Genomic DNA, 13,231 nt, shown 5'->3' with positions numbered 1-13,231 from the left:
CTCATGTTGGGGCAGGGGGTGGGTGGTGAGCGGGCGGAGGGTTGTACTGGGGTGGGGCTCATGTTGGGGCGGGGGGTGGGAGGTGAGCCGGCGGAGGGTTGTACTGGGCTGGTCTATGGGGTGGGGCTCATGTTGGGGCGGGGGGTGGGTGGTGAGCGGGCGGAGGGTTGTACTGGGCTGGTCTATGGGGTGGGGCTTATGTTGGGGCGGGGGGTGGGTGGTGAGCGGGCGGAGGGTTGTACTGGGGTGATCTATGGGGTGGGGCTCATGTTGGGGCAGGGGGTGGGTGGTGAGCGGGCGGAGGGTTGTACTGGGGTGGGGCTCATGTTGGGGCGGGGGGTGGGAGGTGAGCCGGCGGAGGGTTGTACTGGGGTGATCTATGGGGTGGGGCTCATGTTGGGGCGGGGGGTGGGTGGTGAGCGGGCGGAGGGTTGTACTGGGGTGATCTATGGGGTGGGGCTCATGTTGGGGCAGGGGGTGGGTGGTGAGCGGGCGGAGGGTTGTACTGGGGTGGGGCTCATGTTGGGGCGGGGGGTGGGAGGTGAGCCGGCGGAGGGTTGTACTGGGGTGATCTATGGGGTGGGGCTCATGTTGGGGCGGGGGGTGGGTGGTGAGCGGGCGGAGGGTTGTACTGGGGTGATCTATGGGGTGGGGCTCATGTTGGGGCGGGGGGTGGGTGGTGAGCGGGCGGAGGGTTGTACTGGGCTGGTCTATGGGGTGGGGCTCATGTTGGGGCGGGGGGTGGGTGGTGAGCGGGCGGAGGGTTGTACTGGGCTGGTCTATGGGGTGGGGCTCATGTTGGGGCAGGGGGTGGGTGGTGAGCGGGCGGAGGGTTGTACTGGGGTGGGGCTCATGTTGGGGCGGGGGGTGGGAGGTGAGCCGGCGGAGGGTTGTACTGGGCTGGTCTATGGGGTGGGGCTCATGTTGGGGCAGGGGGTGGGTGGTGAGCGGGCGGAGGGTTGTACTGGGGTGGGGCTCATGTTGGGGCGGGGGGTGGGAGGTGAGCCGGCGGAGGGTTGTACTGGGCTGGTCTATGGGGTGGGGCTCATGTTGGGGCGGGGGGTGGGTGGTGAGCGGGCGGAGGGTTGTACTGGGGTGGTCTATGGGGTGGGGCTCATGTTGGGGCGGGGGGTGGGTGGTGAGCCGGCGGAGGGTTGTACTGGGCTGGTCTATGGGGTGGGGCTCATGTTGGGGCGGGGGGTGGGTGGTGAGCGGGCGGAGGGTTGTACTGGGGTGGTCTATGGGGTGGGGCTCATGTTGGGGCGGGGGGTGGGAGGTGAGCCGGCGGAGGGTTGTACTGGGGTGGGGCTCATGTTGGGGTCGGGGGCACATCTTTTATTTGTAGGTTTTCTATTTGTGATGGATTAATAGTCTTTTGAATATAACATTTGAGGTGTTTGGTAGTTGTTTGTGTTCTGTCGGGTCTTACCCACTTCCTCCTCGATCTGCAGAGATCTTCAGCCTCTAAGCTCTGCTTCTTGCAGAATATAACTCCACAATGCACCTCCCATGCTGCCCCTCCCCACTCCCCATAAGGGATGGTCAATGAGATGTAAATTGTTCCGAGTCGATATAGAATTATGCAGATCTTGTATGTAAATGGCATCGGCTTGAAAATGCACCAATCAAGTTCTGCTAAGGTGACTTTTTTCTCGGTCCATTTTTAAGCTACATAAATATGCATTCAAGTTCTGTTGAGGGGCAATTTGCATGTCATTGACCATTCCTGCTCCCTATCCCATTAGATTGTAAGCTCACAAGGGCAGGGCTCTCTCCCTTTTGTTCCTTGCAACACGCTGTACATTTTGTTAATCGTAATACACTGATCATTGTAACACTTGTGTTGTCTATAAACTCTATACAGTATTATGTGCCAGTGCCTATCCTCTGTAATAATATCCCTGTGTCGCTGCGTCCAGCTCTCCCTGTGTCCCTGTTATTTGCTACTGCGCATGTGCACATTACGGACAGCTGGACGGGACCAGGGAGCGAGGTGGGCGCGCGGCGGGAGCGTGCATGCGCACTGGCAGCGGCGGTAGAAAAAAGACCTACAGCCCGTTTTTAAACTGGCTTAGGCCACTAGTATTTGTATATAATCTTGCTTGTTTCTTACACTATACAGCGCCACAGAGGATGATGGCCCAATTATTATTATTATTGATTTATAAAGCGCCAAGATATTCTGTGGCGCTGTACAAAGTAAGAAACAAACATGGGGTACATAATAATACAGACAGGTGTACACTAATATACAAGATACATAATCAGTGACAAAATACAAACAATGATACAGCATACAGAATACAAAATACAGAATTGGTAATGACAGTGATAAACGTAACATGATGAATAAAATGTATAATGATTTCCAAGACACAAAAAGGGAGAGAGCCCTGCCCTTGCCAGCTTACAATCTAAAGGGAATGGGGGGAAACAAGAGGAGGGGTAGTATGCAGCAAATATATAGAGGCTGTGTGTTTTAGGATACCTAGTAGGAGTGCAATTTGGTCTTAGGACAAAGGGAAGTGGCCTAGGGTAGCGCATATGCTTGTCGGAACAAGTGTGTTTTTAGAGAGCGTTTAAAGGTAACAAAGGTTGGCGAGTGACGGATGTGTTGTGGAAGGGCATTCCAGAGGAGGGGTGAAGTGCGTGCACAATCTTGTAAGCGTGAATGTGAGGAGGTAATTCTAGAGGAGGACAACAGAAGATCGTGTGCAGATCTGAGATTGCGATTGGGTTTGTATCTGGAGATTAGGGAGGATATGTACCGGGGAGAGAGATTGTGGAGAGCTTTGTAGATTAGGGTTAGCAGTTTGAACTGGATCCTCTGGTTAATTGGCAGCCAGTGAAGAGCTTGACAGAGAGGAGCAGCAGAGGAAGATTGAGAAGAAAGATGAATGAGACAAGCAGCCAAGTTCAGTGCAGATTGGAGGGGTGCCAGTCCGTTAGTTGGTAGTCCACAAAGTAATGTTACAAGAGGCCAAACGGGATATTATAAGAGCATGTATTAACATTTTAGTTGTGTCTTGATTGAGAAAAGGTTGGTTGCGAGATATGTTTTTGAGTTGGAGGTGACAGGAGCTGGTTAGGGAGTGAACGTGAGGGATAAAAGAGAGGGAGGAGTCAAATATTACCCCCAAGCACCGAGCTTTGGGAACTGAAATTATAGGAGTGTGATTAACTTTTATTGTTACTTCAGGCAGAGAGGTGGACAGAGACAGTGGAAAGATGATAAGCAGGGGCGTAGCAATAGGGGTTGCAGAGGTAGCGACCGCATCGGTGCCCTTGGGCTAGAGGGGCCCCGAAGGGCCCTTTCTCAGCTACAGTATCAGCTCTCTATTGGTCCTGTGCTCATAATAATCACTTCTATAGATACTTTGAATAGTGGTAATCATTAACGAGCTGTTCCCCATCCCCTTCTTGCACCTCTGACACTGTAGTTTTGGTACGCCGTATCAATTGTTATGTATAGAGTGCTTGGGGGGCCCCATTATAAAACTTGCATCGGGGCCCACAGCTCCTTAGCTACGCCACTGATGATTAGTTCTGTTTTACTCATATTAAGTTTTAAGAAGTGAGAGTACATACTGTATATACTCGCAAGCAAGCCGAATTTTTGACCCCCCAAAAGTGGGCAAAAAGTTGGGGGGTCGGCTTGCTTGCGAGTCTCGTTTTGGAAGGCCGCCTCCCCCCAGCCCCGTGGCTGCCGCTGCTATTATTAGCTTACTGTGCGGCTTCCTCTATTCCCCTCTCCGTCTCCCGGCATGTAAATAGTTCATAGCAGCTCGCTCCACGGCGGCTGCTGTGTGATGACAGGAAGCTGGAGGCAGAGCGGTTTCCATAGTAACGGTGATACACATCGCCGTTACTATGGAAACCGCTCTGCCTCCAGCTTCCTGTCATCACACAGCAGCCGCCGTGGATCGAGCTGCTGTGAACTATTTACATGCCGGGAGACGGAGAGGGGAATAGAGGAAGCCACACAGTAAGCTAATAGCAGCGGCGGCCGCGGGGGGGTTGGGGGGGAATTGGGTGAGGCGGGGGCACTATACTAGGGCACTAAACTGGCTATACCGAGCACTATACTAGCTATACTTGGGCACTAAACTAGCTATACTGAGCACTATACTAGCTATACTTGAGCACTAAACTAGCTATACCGAGCACTATACTACCTATGCTGAGCACTATACTAGCTATACTGAGCACTATACTAGCTATACCGGGCACTTCACTAGCTATACTGGGCACTACCTACCCATACTGGCCACTATACTAACTATACTGGGACACACTGGGGGGGATCACACGGCCAGCATTTCCTACCCCCGGCTTATATGAGGGTCAATCATTTTTTCCTGGTTTTTCAGGAAAAAGTTGGGGGGTCGGCTTATATGCGGGTCGGCTTGCTTGCGAGTATATACGGTAAATGGAGGATATAGCAGGCAAGCAGTCAGGAACACGTGTGAGGACGGGAGTTGAGGTCTGGGGCCAAGAGGTACAGTTGTGGATCGTCTGCATACAGGTGGTATTGAATCCCATATGAGTTAATTAAGTTTCAAAGACCGTGTATGTAGATGGAATAGAGGAGGGGGTCAGAGACAGAGCCTTGAGGACCCCCCAGACAAAGAATGAGGAGAAGAGATCTGATCTGAGTAAGAGACTGTGAAGGATCTTCCAGAGAGATGGGAAGATATCCAGGAGAGGGTGAGGCCCTTTATGCCTACAGATGAAAGTATCTGTAGGAGTAAGGTGTGGTCAACAGTATCAAATGCTGATGACAGGTCAAGAAGGATGAGTTTGGATCATTGACCTTTAGATTTAGCTGTAAGAAGATCATTGGCCCCTTTAGTAAGAGCTGTTTCTGTGGAGTGGTTTGCCTAAACGCCAGACTGGAACTGATCAAGCAGGAAGTCAGGAGATAAATAATGGCTTAATTCACTATGTATATGGAATTCAGGTAATTTGGATGCAAATGGGAGAAGTGACACTGGGCGGTAGTTGGTGAGTGAAGCAGGATCTAGAGATGTTTTTTTAAGTAGTGGTTACCAATAATAATAGTTACCTTATTTCCTTAATGACCTCTTTTGTTTCTCTCTGCAGTGTGTATCCCGCCACTGATGCACCTCTGTCGCCTTAAGATCCGCTCACTTCTGAAAACAGAGCGATTACGCTCCAGTGACTCCATATCCCAGCTCCCCCTTCCTGTGTGCCTGCAGGAATATCTCCAGTATTCTGACATGCTGCGTCACTATGGCATTGCCAGGGAAGAGGCGTCGCCGAAGAATGGAGAGGAAGCTATCACTCAGTCTCAGGGTGAGGAGGAAGCTATCACTCAGTCTCAGCAGAATACAGAGGAAGCTGTCACTCAGTCTCAGCAGGATGAGGTGGAAGCTATCACTCAGTCTCAGCAGGATGAGGTGGAAGCTATCACTCAATCTCAGCAGAATGCAGAGGAAGCTGTCACTCAGTCTCAGGATGAGGCGGAAGCCGTCACTCAATCTCAGCAGAATGCAGAGGAAGCTGTCACTCAGTCTCAGGATGAGGCGGAAGCCGTCACTGAATCTCAGCAGGATGACATGCAAGCTATCACTCTGGCAGGTGATTGAGTGAAGTCCGGACATCGCTGGCACTAATGTTCATGCGCAGCTCCTGGCTGGATGGCAGTAATGAACACTGACTGTAAAAATCCATTTTGTAGAGAAACTTGGGCTGTATAAATCTGTGCTGATATGTAATGCTGTGCAGGGGAAACAGGAAATGACTGTATAATAAACTGTGAACTTTGTTGCTGTAATCGAGCCATTGTTATTAGTTGTCCTTGTTATGGTTTTACCTCGCTGAGCTTTTATTGAAGCCCTAGTTTAAAAGGGGACTCTGCCATCACTCACAGGAATTTTATATTTGATGCAGCCGTTCCTGGGGAATTCCTTTTGGAGATGTGGGTCATGTGACCCAGAAGTCCGCTGTGAAAATAGGCAGCTGTGGGCGGAGTGGACATTCCATAGCTAGTGTACAACTCTCAGCGCTGGCAGATCAGCTGACCTCACCCACTTCCTCCCTTATCTGGAGAGAAGTCATGGCCACAGCACTGCAGCTTCCGTTGTGCCCTCCTCTTCCTGCTCAGTTCCTCCCTTCTCTGCTGTAAAGCATTTAACCTCCCCCAGTGTGTTTATAAAAACCTCCCATCCACCTGCCCTGCCTGCAGTAGGAAACTCCCCCCCTTATGTAAGGTCACTGAGTAGTGTGAGAGCCGGGTTACAGGAAGGGGAAGGGGTGGAGTTTCCACAGCAACCAGTTAGATGTTCCATCCAGTAGGTACAAGAGACGCAGACTCTGAGGTTTTACCTAGTCACTAACAGTCACTACCTACCTAGTCACTAACAGTCACTACCTACCTAGTCACTAACAGTCACTACCTACCTAGTCACTAACAGTCACTACCTACCTAGTCACTAACAGTCACTACCTACCTAGTCACTAACAGTCACTACCTAACTAGTCACTAACAGTCACTACCTAACTAGTCACTAACAGTCACTACCTACCTAGTCACTAACAGTCACTACCTACCTAGTCACTAACAGTCACTACCTACCTAGTCACTAACAGTCACTACCTACCTAGTCACTAACAGTCACTACCTACCTAGTCACTACCTACCTAGTCACTAACAGTCACTACCTACCTAGTCACTAACAGTCACTACCTACCTAGTCACTAACAGTCACTACCTACCTAGTCACTACCTACCTAGTCACTAACAGTCACTACCTACCTAGTCACTAACAGTCACTACCTACCTAGTCACTACCTACCTAGTCACTAACAGTCACTACCTACCTAGTCACTAACCGATCTAGAAAGTAGCACACGGCTCTGACTATCTGATCGGAGTTAATTTGTGAACTGGGGAATCCCACCGCAGCATTCATGGAGGAGAGCAAAGGAGGACTAAGGATGCTCCCATACAGCAGCTTTGCTTTCCTTTGGTGAGGTCACATAGCAGCGGTTTTGACATTGAAGAAGATGCAGCTTACATTATGCTATGTATATCCTCTGTTTACACTATGCAGGTGAGGATGAGAAGAACATTCATAAATATTTAAAACATGATAGGATTGATTCACAAAGCTTTTATCCTAAATGATCTCACATCTCTTATTTTTCACTCTGACTAGAAGCTAATTCATGAGATAAACCTCTGATCTACATGCTAGTTCAAGGTCAATGGCTACAAGTATTCAGCTCGGTTCACATTGAAGCACGTATCCGCTCCTGCGCTGCGTTCCACTCCGTGAAGCAGAGCGAAAGGATCGTGCAGGTCGGGAACGTCCGCTCCGAGGAGCGGAACACAGGGAGCGGAGCATAACACAGGGAGCGGAACGCAGGGAGCGGAACGGAGCAGAACGCAGGGAGCGGAACACAGGGAGCGGAACGGAGCAGAACGCAGGGAGTGGAGCGGAATGGAGTGGAATGCAGGGAGCGGAACACAGGGAGCAGAACGGAGCGGAACGCAGGGAGCGGAACACAGGGAGCGGAACGCAGGGAGCGGAGCGGAACACAGGGAGTGGAACGCAGGGAGCGGAGCAGAATGCAGGGAGCGGAATACGCGGAGTGGAGCAGAACGCAGGGAGCGGAACGCAGGGAGCGGAACGGAGCAGAGCGCAGAGAGCGGAACGGAGCAGAACGCAGGGAGCGAAACGCTGGGAGCGGAACGTAGCAATGTGAACTTTCCCATGGGGAAAGCGTTGCTTCTGCTGCTGCGTTCCGCTCGTCGGAGCAGAACGTAAGCTATTTAGGCTCAATGTGAACCGAGCCTTATGCTGGGAATACACGAGTCGTTTTTGAGCCATTTAGATGGCTCGATAGATAATTTCCCACATGTCCGATCTCCACTCGATTTGTGATAGCCGTGAATGGAAAAAGATTAGAGTAACGAGTGGAAGATAAGAGAATCAACTGCAGAATCGAGCAGCGAAACGACTGAACGGGAGAATCGAGCGGCAAAAACGGTTCGTGTATGCCCAGCATTATAGTTATATATATATAGTTACATAGTTACATAGTTATTTTGGTTGAAAAAAGACATACGTCCATCGAGTTCAACCAGTACAAAGTACAACTCCAGCCCGCCCCCCACATACCCCTGTTGATCCAGAGGAAGGCGAAAAAAAACCTTACAAGGCATGGTCCAATTAGCCCCTAAAGGGAAAAATTCCTTCCCGACTCCAGATGGCAATCAGATAAAATCCATGGATCAACATCATTAGGCATTACCTAGTAATTGTAGCCATGGATGTCTTTCAACACAAGGAAAGCATCTAAGCCCCCTTTAAATGCAGGTATAGAGTTTGCCATAACGACTTCCTGTGGCAATGCATTCCACATCTTAATCACTCTTACTGTAAAGAACCCTTTCCTAAATAAATGGCTAAAACGTTTTTCCTCCATGCGCAGATCATGTCCTCTAGTCCTTTGAGAAGGCCGAGGGACAAAAAGCTCATCCGCCAAGGTATTATATTGCCCTCTGATGTATTTATACAAGTTAATTAGATCTCCTCTAAGGCATCTTTTCTCTAGACTAAATAAACCCAGTTTATCTAACCTTTCTTGGTAAGCAAGACCTTCCATCCCACGTATCAATTTTGTTGCTCGTCTCTGCACCTGCTCTAAAACTGCAATATCTTTTTTGTAATGTGGTGCCCAGAACTGAATTCCATATTCCAGATGTGGCCTTACTAGAGAGTTAAACAGGGGCAATATTATGCTAGCATCTCGAGTTTTTATTTCCCTTTTAATGCATCCCAAAATTTTGTTAGCTTTAGCTGCAGCGGCTTGGCATTGAGAACGATTATTTAACTTGTTGTCAATGAGTACTCCTAAGTCCTTCTCCAAGTTTGATGTCCCCAACTGTATCCCATTTATTTTGTATGGTGCTAGACCATTAGTACGACCAAAATGCATGACTTTACATTTGTCAACATTGAATTTCATCTGCCATGTATGTGCCCATATAGCCATCCTATCCAGATCCTGTTGCAATATGACACTATCTTCCTGAGAGTTGATGATTCTGCACAATTTTGTATCATCTGCAAAAATAGCAACATTGCTCACTACTGCATCTACTAGGTCATTAATAAATAAATTGAAGAGCACTGGACCCAGAACAGACCGCTGTGGGACCCCACTGCTAACAGTCTCCCATTTTGAGTACGATCCATTGACCACAACTCTTTGTTTTCTGTCCATTAGCCAGTTCCCTATCCATGAACATTAGCTTCGTACATGTGTACTAACTGCTTCTGGTCGTTTGTCCAACTAATACAGTGGGATGCGAAAGTTTGGGCAACCTTGTTAATCATTATGATTTTCCTGTATAAGTCATTGGTTGTTATGATAAAAAATGTCAGTTAGATATATCATACAGGAGACACACACAGTGATATTTGAGAAGTGAAATGAAGTTTATTGGATTTACAGAAAGTGCGCAATAATTGTTTAAATAAAATTAGCAGATAAATAGAAGCAACGAATGGTGAGAACAGTCAGAGTCGACCCACAGACCAGCACCAAAGACCTACAACATCATCTTGCTGCAGATGGAGTCACTGTGCATCGTTCAACCATTCGGCGCACTTTACACTAGGAGGTGCTGTATGCGAGAGTGATGCAGAGGAAGCCTTTTCTCCGCCCACAGTAAAAACAGAGCCGCTTTAGGTATGCTAAAGCACATTTAGACAAGCCAGCTTCATTTTGGAATAAGGTGCTGTGAACTGATGAAACTAAAATTGAGTTATTTGGGCATAACAAGGGGCGTTATGCATGGAGGAAAAAGATCACAGCATTCCAAGAAAAACACCTGCTACCTACAGTAAAATATGGTGGTGGCTCCATCATGCTGTGGGGCTGTGTGGCCAGTGCAGGGACTGGGAATTAGAGTTGAGCTGAAATTTTCGTAATTTCGCATTACTATAATTACGCATGCGAAATTTGCGATTACGATGCGAAATTAGCGTAGCGAAATTGCCATTAAAATCGTAATTGAAAATACCGTAAGCGTAATTTTCAACGCGAAATTTCGCGTTTCGTTCATGCCGTAATTTCGCATTAAACGCTACCGTAATTTCGCGTTAAACCGTAACGCTCCGTATAATATAAGAAAGCCGCCGACTTTAAGGGTTAATAGCAAAGCCCCCTTAAATGCTAAGAGCCTCAAATTTGGAGAATATATTAAGGAGATCAGGAGGAATAAGAGGAAAAAAATTTTTTTCAAAAAGACCTTATAGTTTTTGAGAAAATCGATGTTAAAGTTTCAAAGTAAAAATGTATACATTTAAAAACCCGCCGATTTTAACGGTTAATAGCAAAGCCTGCTTAAAGTTTAGGAACACCAAATTCCTAGGGTATATTAAGGGGATCAGTGGGAATAAGAGGAAAAAATTTTTTTTCAAAAACACCTTATAGTTTTTGAGAAAATCGATTTTTAAGTTTCAAGGGCAAAAATGTCTTTTAAATGCGGAAAATGTCAGTTTTTTTTGCACAGGTAACAATAGTGTATTATTTTCATAGATTCCCCAAGTGGGAAGAGTTTTACTTACTTCGTTCTGAGTGTGGGAAATATAAAAAAAAAACGACGTGGGGTCCCCCCTCCCAGACCTCTTTAACCCCTTGTCCCCCATGCAGGCTGGGATAGCCAGAATGCGGAGCACCGGCCGCGTGGGGCTCCGCACCCTGACTATACCAGCCCGCATGGTCCATGGATTGTAGGGTCTCGGAAGGGGAGGGGCAGCCAAGCTTTCCCCTCCCCCTCCGAGCCCTTGTCCAATCCAAGGACAAGGGGCTCTTCTCCACCTCCGATGGGCGGTGGAGGTGGAGGCCGCGATTTCCTGGGTGGGGGGTTCATGGTGGAATCTGGGAGTCCCCTTTAAAAAGGGTTCCCCCAGATGCCCACCCCCCTCCCAGGAGAAATGAGTATAGAGGTACTTGTAGTACCCCTTACCCATTTCCTTTAAGAGTTAAAAGTAAATAAACACACAAACACATAGAAAAAGTATTTTAATTGAACAAAAAACATAACCACGAAAAAAGTCCTTTAATATTCTTAATTAACCATTAATACTTACCTGTCCCTTTAAATAAATGATCCCACGCAATATCCTCGGAAATGTTCTATCAGTTACAATGTAACAAAGTTATTACAATATAACAACTTTGTTACATTGTAACTACGCCGCACCCGACTTCACTCACCGCCGCCGCCGCCTCCGCGTCTGCGCTGCAGGACCCGACAGAGCTCTGAGCTATAGCTCAGAGCTCTCTAAGCATCTTTGTATTTGGGCTCCAAGGAGCCCCATTGGTCCTTAGCAGACCAATGGGGTTCCTTCTGATTTGAAGGAACCCCATTGGTCTGCTAAGGACCAATGGGGCTCCTTGGAGCCCAAATACAAAGATGCTTCTCAGAGCTCTGAGCTATAGCTCAGAGCTCTGTCGGGTCCGTGCAGGACGCTAAGTCCCCGCCGGCTCCGCTGCCCTCCCCGCCTCTCCCACATGTCACCCACATGTCACCCACATGTGGGTGACATGTGGGTGACAGATGTGGGCGGGGTGGACAGCGGGAGCTGCGGGGACTTAGCGTCCTGCACGGACGCGTATGCGGCGGCTGAGCGGCGAGTGGCGTCGGGTGCGGCGTAGTTACAATGTAACAAAGTTGTTACATAATAACTTTGTTACATTGTAACTGATAGAACATTTCCGAGGATATTGCGTGGGATCATTTATTTAAAGGGACAGGTAAGTATTAATGGTTAATTAAGAATATTAAAGGACTTTTTTCGTGGTTATGTTTTTTGTTCAATTAAAATACTTTTTCTATGTGTTTGTGTGTTTATTTACTTTTAACTCTTAAAGGAAATGGGTAAGGGGTACTACAAGTACCTCTATACTCATTTCTCCTGGGAGGGGGGGTGGGCATCTGGGGGACCCCTTTTTAAAGGGGACTCCCAGATTCCACCATGAACCCCCCACCCAGGAAATCGCGGCCTCCACCTCCACCGCCCATCGGAGGTGGAGAAGAGCCCCTTGTCCTTGGATTGGACAAGGGCTCGGAGGGGGAGGGGAAAGCTTGGCTGCCCCTCCCCTTCCGAGACCCCCCAATCCATGGACCATGCGGGCTGGTATAGTCAGGGTGCGGAGCCCCACGCGGCCGGTGCTCCGCATTCTGGCTATCCCAGCCTGCATGGGGGACAAGGGGTTAAAGAGGTCTGGGAGGGGGGACCCCACGTCGTTTTTTTTTTATATTTCCCACACTCAGAACGAAGTAAGTAAAACTCTTCCCACTTGGGGGAATCTATGAAAATAATACACTATTGTTACCTGTGCAAAAAAAACTGACATTTTCCGCATTTAAAAGACATTTTCGCCCTTGAAACTTAAAAATCGATTTTCTCAAAAACTATAAGGTCTTTTTGAAAAAAAATTTTTTCCTCTTATTCCCACTGATCCCCTTAATATACCCTGGGAATTTGGTGTTCCTAAACTTTAAGCAGGCTTTGCTATTAACCGTTAAAGTCGGCGGGTTTTTAAATGTTTACATTTTTCCTTTGAAACTTTAACATCGATTTTCTCAAAAACTATAAGGTCTTTTTGAAAAAAAAAATTTTCCTCTTATTCCTCCTGATCTCCTTAATATATTCTCCAAATTTGAGGCTCTTAGCATTTAAGGGGGCTTTGCTATTAACCCTTAAAGTCGGCGCCTTTTTTATATTATACGGAGCGTTACGGTTTAACGCGAAATTACGGTAGCGTTTAATGCGAAATTACGGCATGATACGACTGTAATGCGAAAATTACGCGAAAATTACGCTTACGCGAAATTTCGCGAAATCCTTCCTCATTACGATTATGTACTTACGGCCATAATCGTAATTACACTAATTACGCGAAATTTCGCAAAATCGTAATTAGGTCATTACGCTCATCTCTACTGGGAATCTTGCCAAAGTTGAGGGACGCATGGATTCTACTCAGTATCAGCAGATTCTGGAGACCAATGTCCAGGAATCAGTGGCAAAGCTGAAGCTGCGCCGGGGCTGGATCTTTCAACAAGACAACGACCCTAAACACTGCTCAAAATCCACTAAGGCATTCATGCAAAGGACCAATTACAACGTTCTGGAATGGCCATCTCAGTCCCCAGACCTGAATATAACTGAAAATCTGTGGTGTG

At 47.9% G+C, this 13,231-nt stretch overlaps 1 protein-coding gene across 1 annotated transcript in view; it reads left to right on the top strand.

The window, feature by feature from the left end:
• ASB3 (ankyrin repeat and SOCS box containing 3) overlaps nt 1-5,797 on the top strand; it is a 231,854-nt gene extending 226,057 nt beyond the window's left edge. The window contains exon 8 of the mRNA XM_068233121.1: nt 5,104-5,797. Coding sequence (XP_068089222.1) covers nt 5,104-5,609 — 506 coding nt within the window. The 3' untranslated portion in view covers nt 5,610-5,797. The remainder of the gene's footprint in view (nt 1-5,103) is intronic.
• Nucleotides 5,798-13,231: the final 7,434 nt, after the last annotated feature.

The sequence above is a fragment of the Hyperolius riggenbachi genome, chromosome 4 (assembly GCF_040937935.1).
Source record: "Hyperolius riggenbachi isolate aHypRig1 chromosome 4, aHypRig1.pri, whole genome shotgun sequence".
Lineage (NCBI taxonomy): Eukaryota > Metazoa > Chordata > Amphibia > Anura > Hyperoliidae > Hyperolius > Hyperolius riggenbachi.
This window is presented reverse-complemented; position numbering and strand designations above follow the sequence as displayed.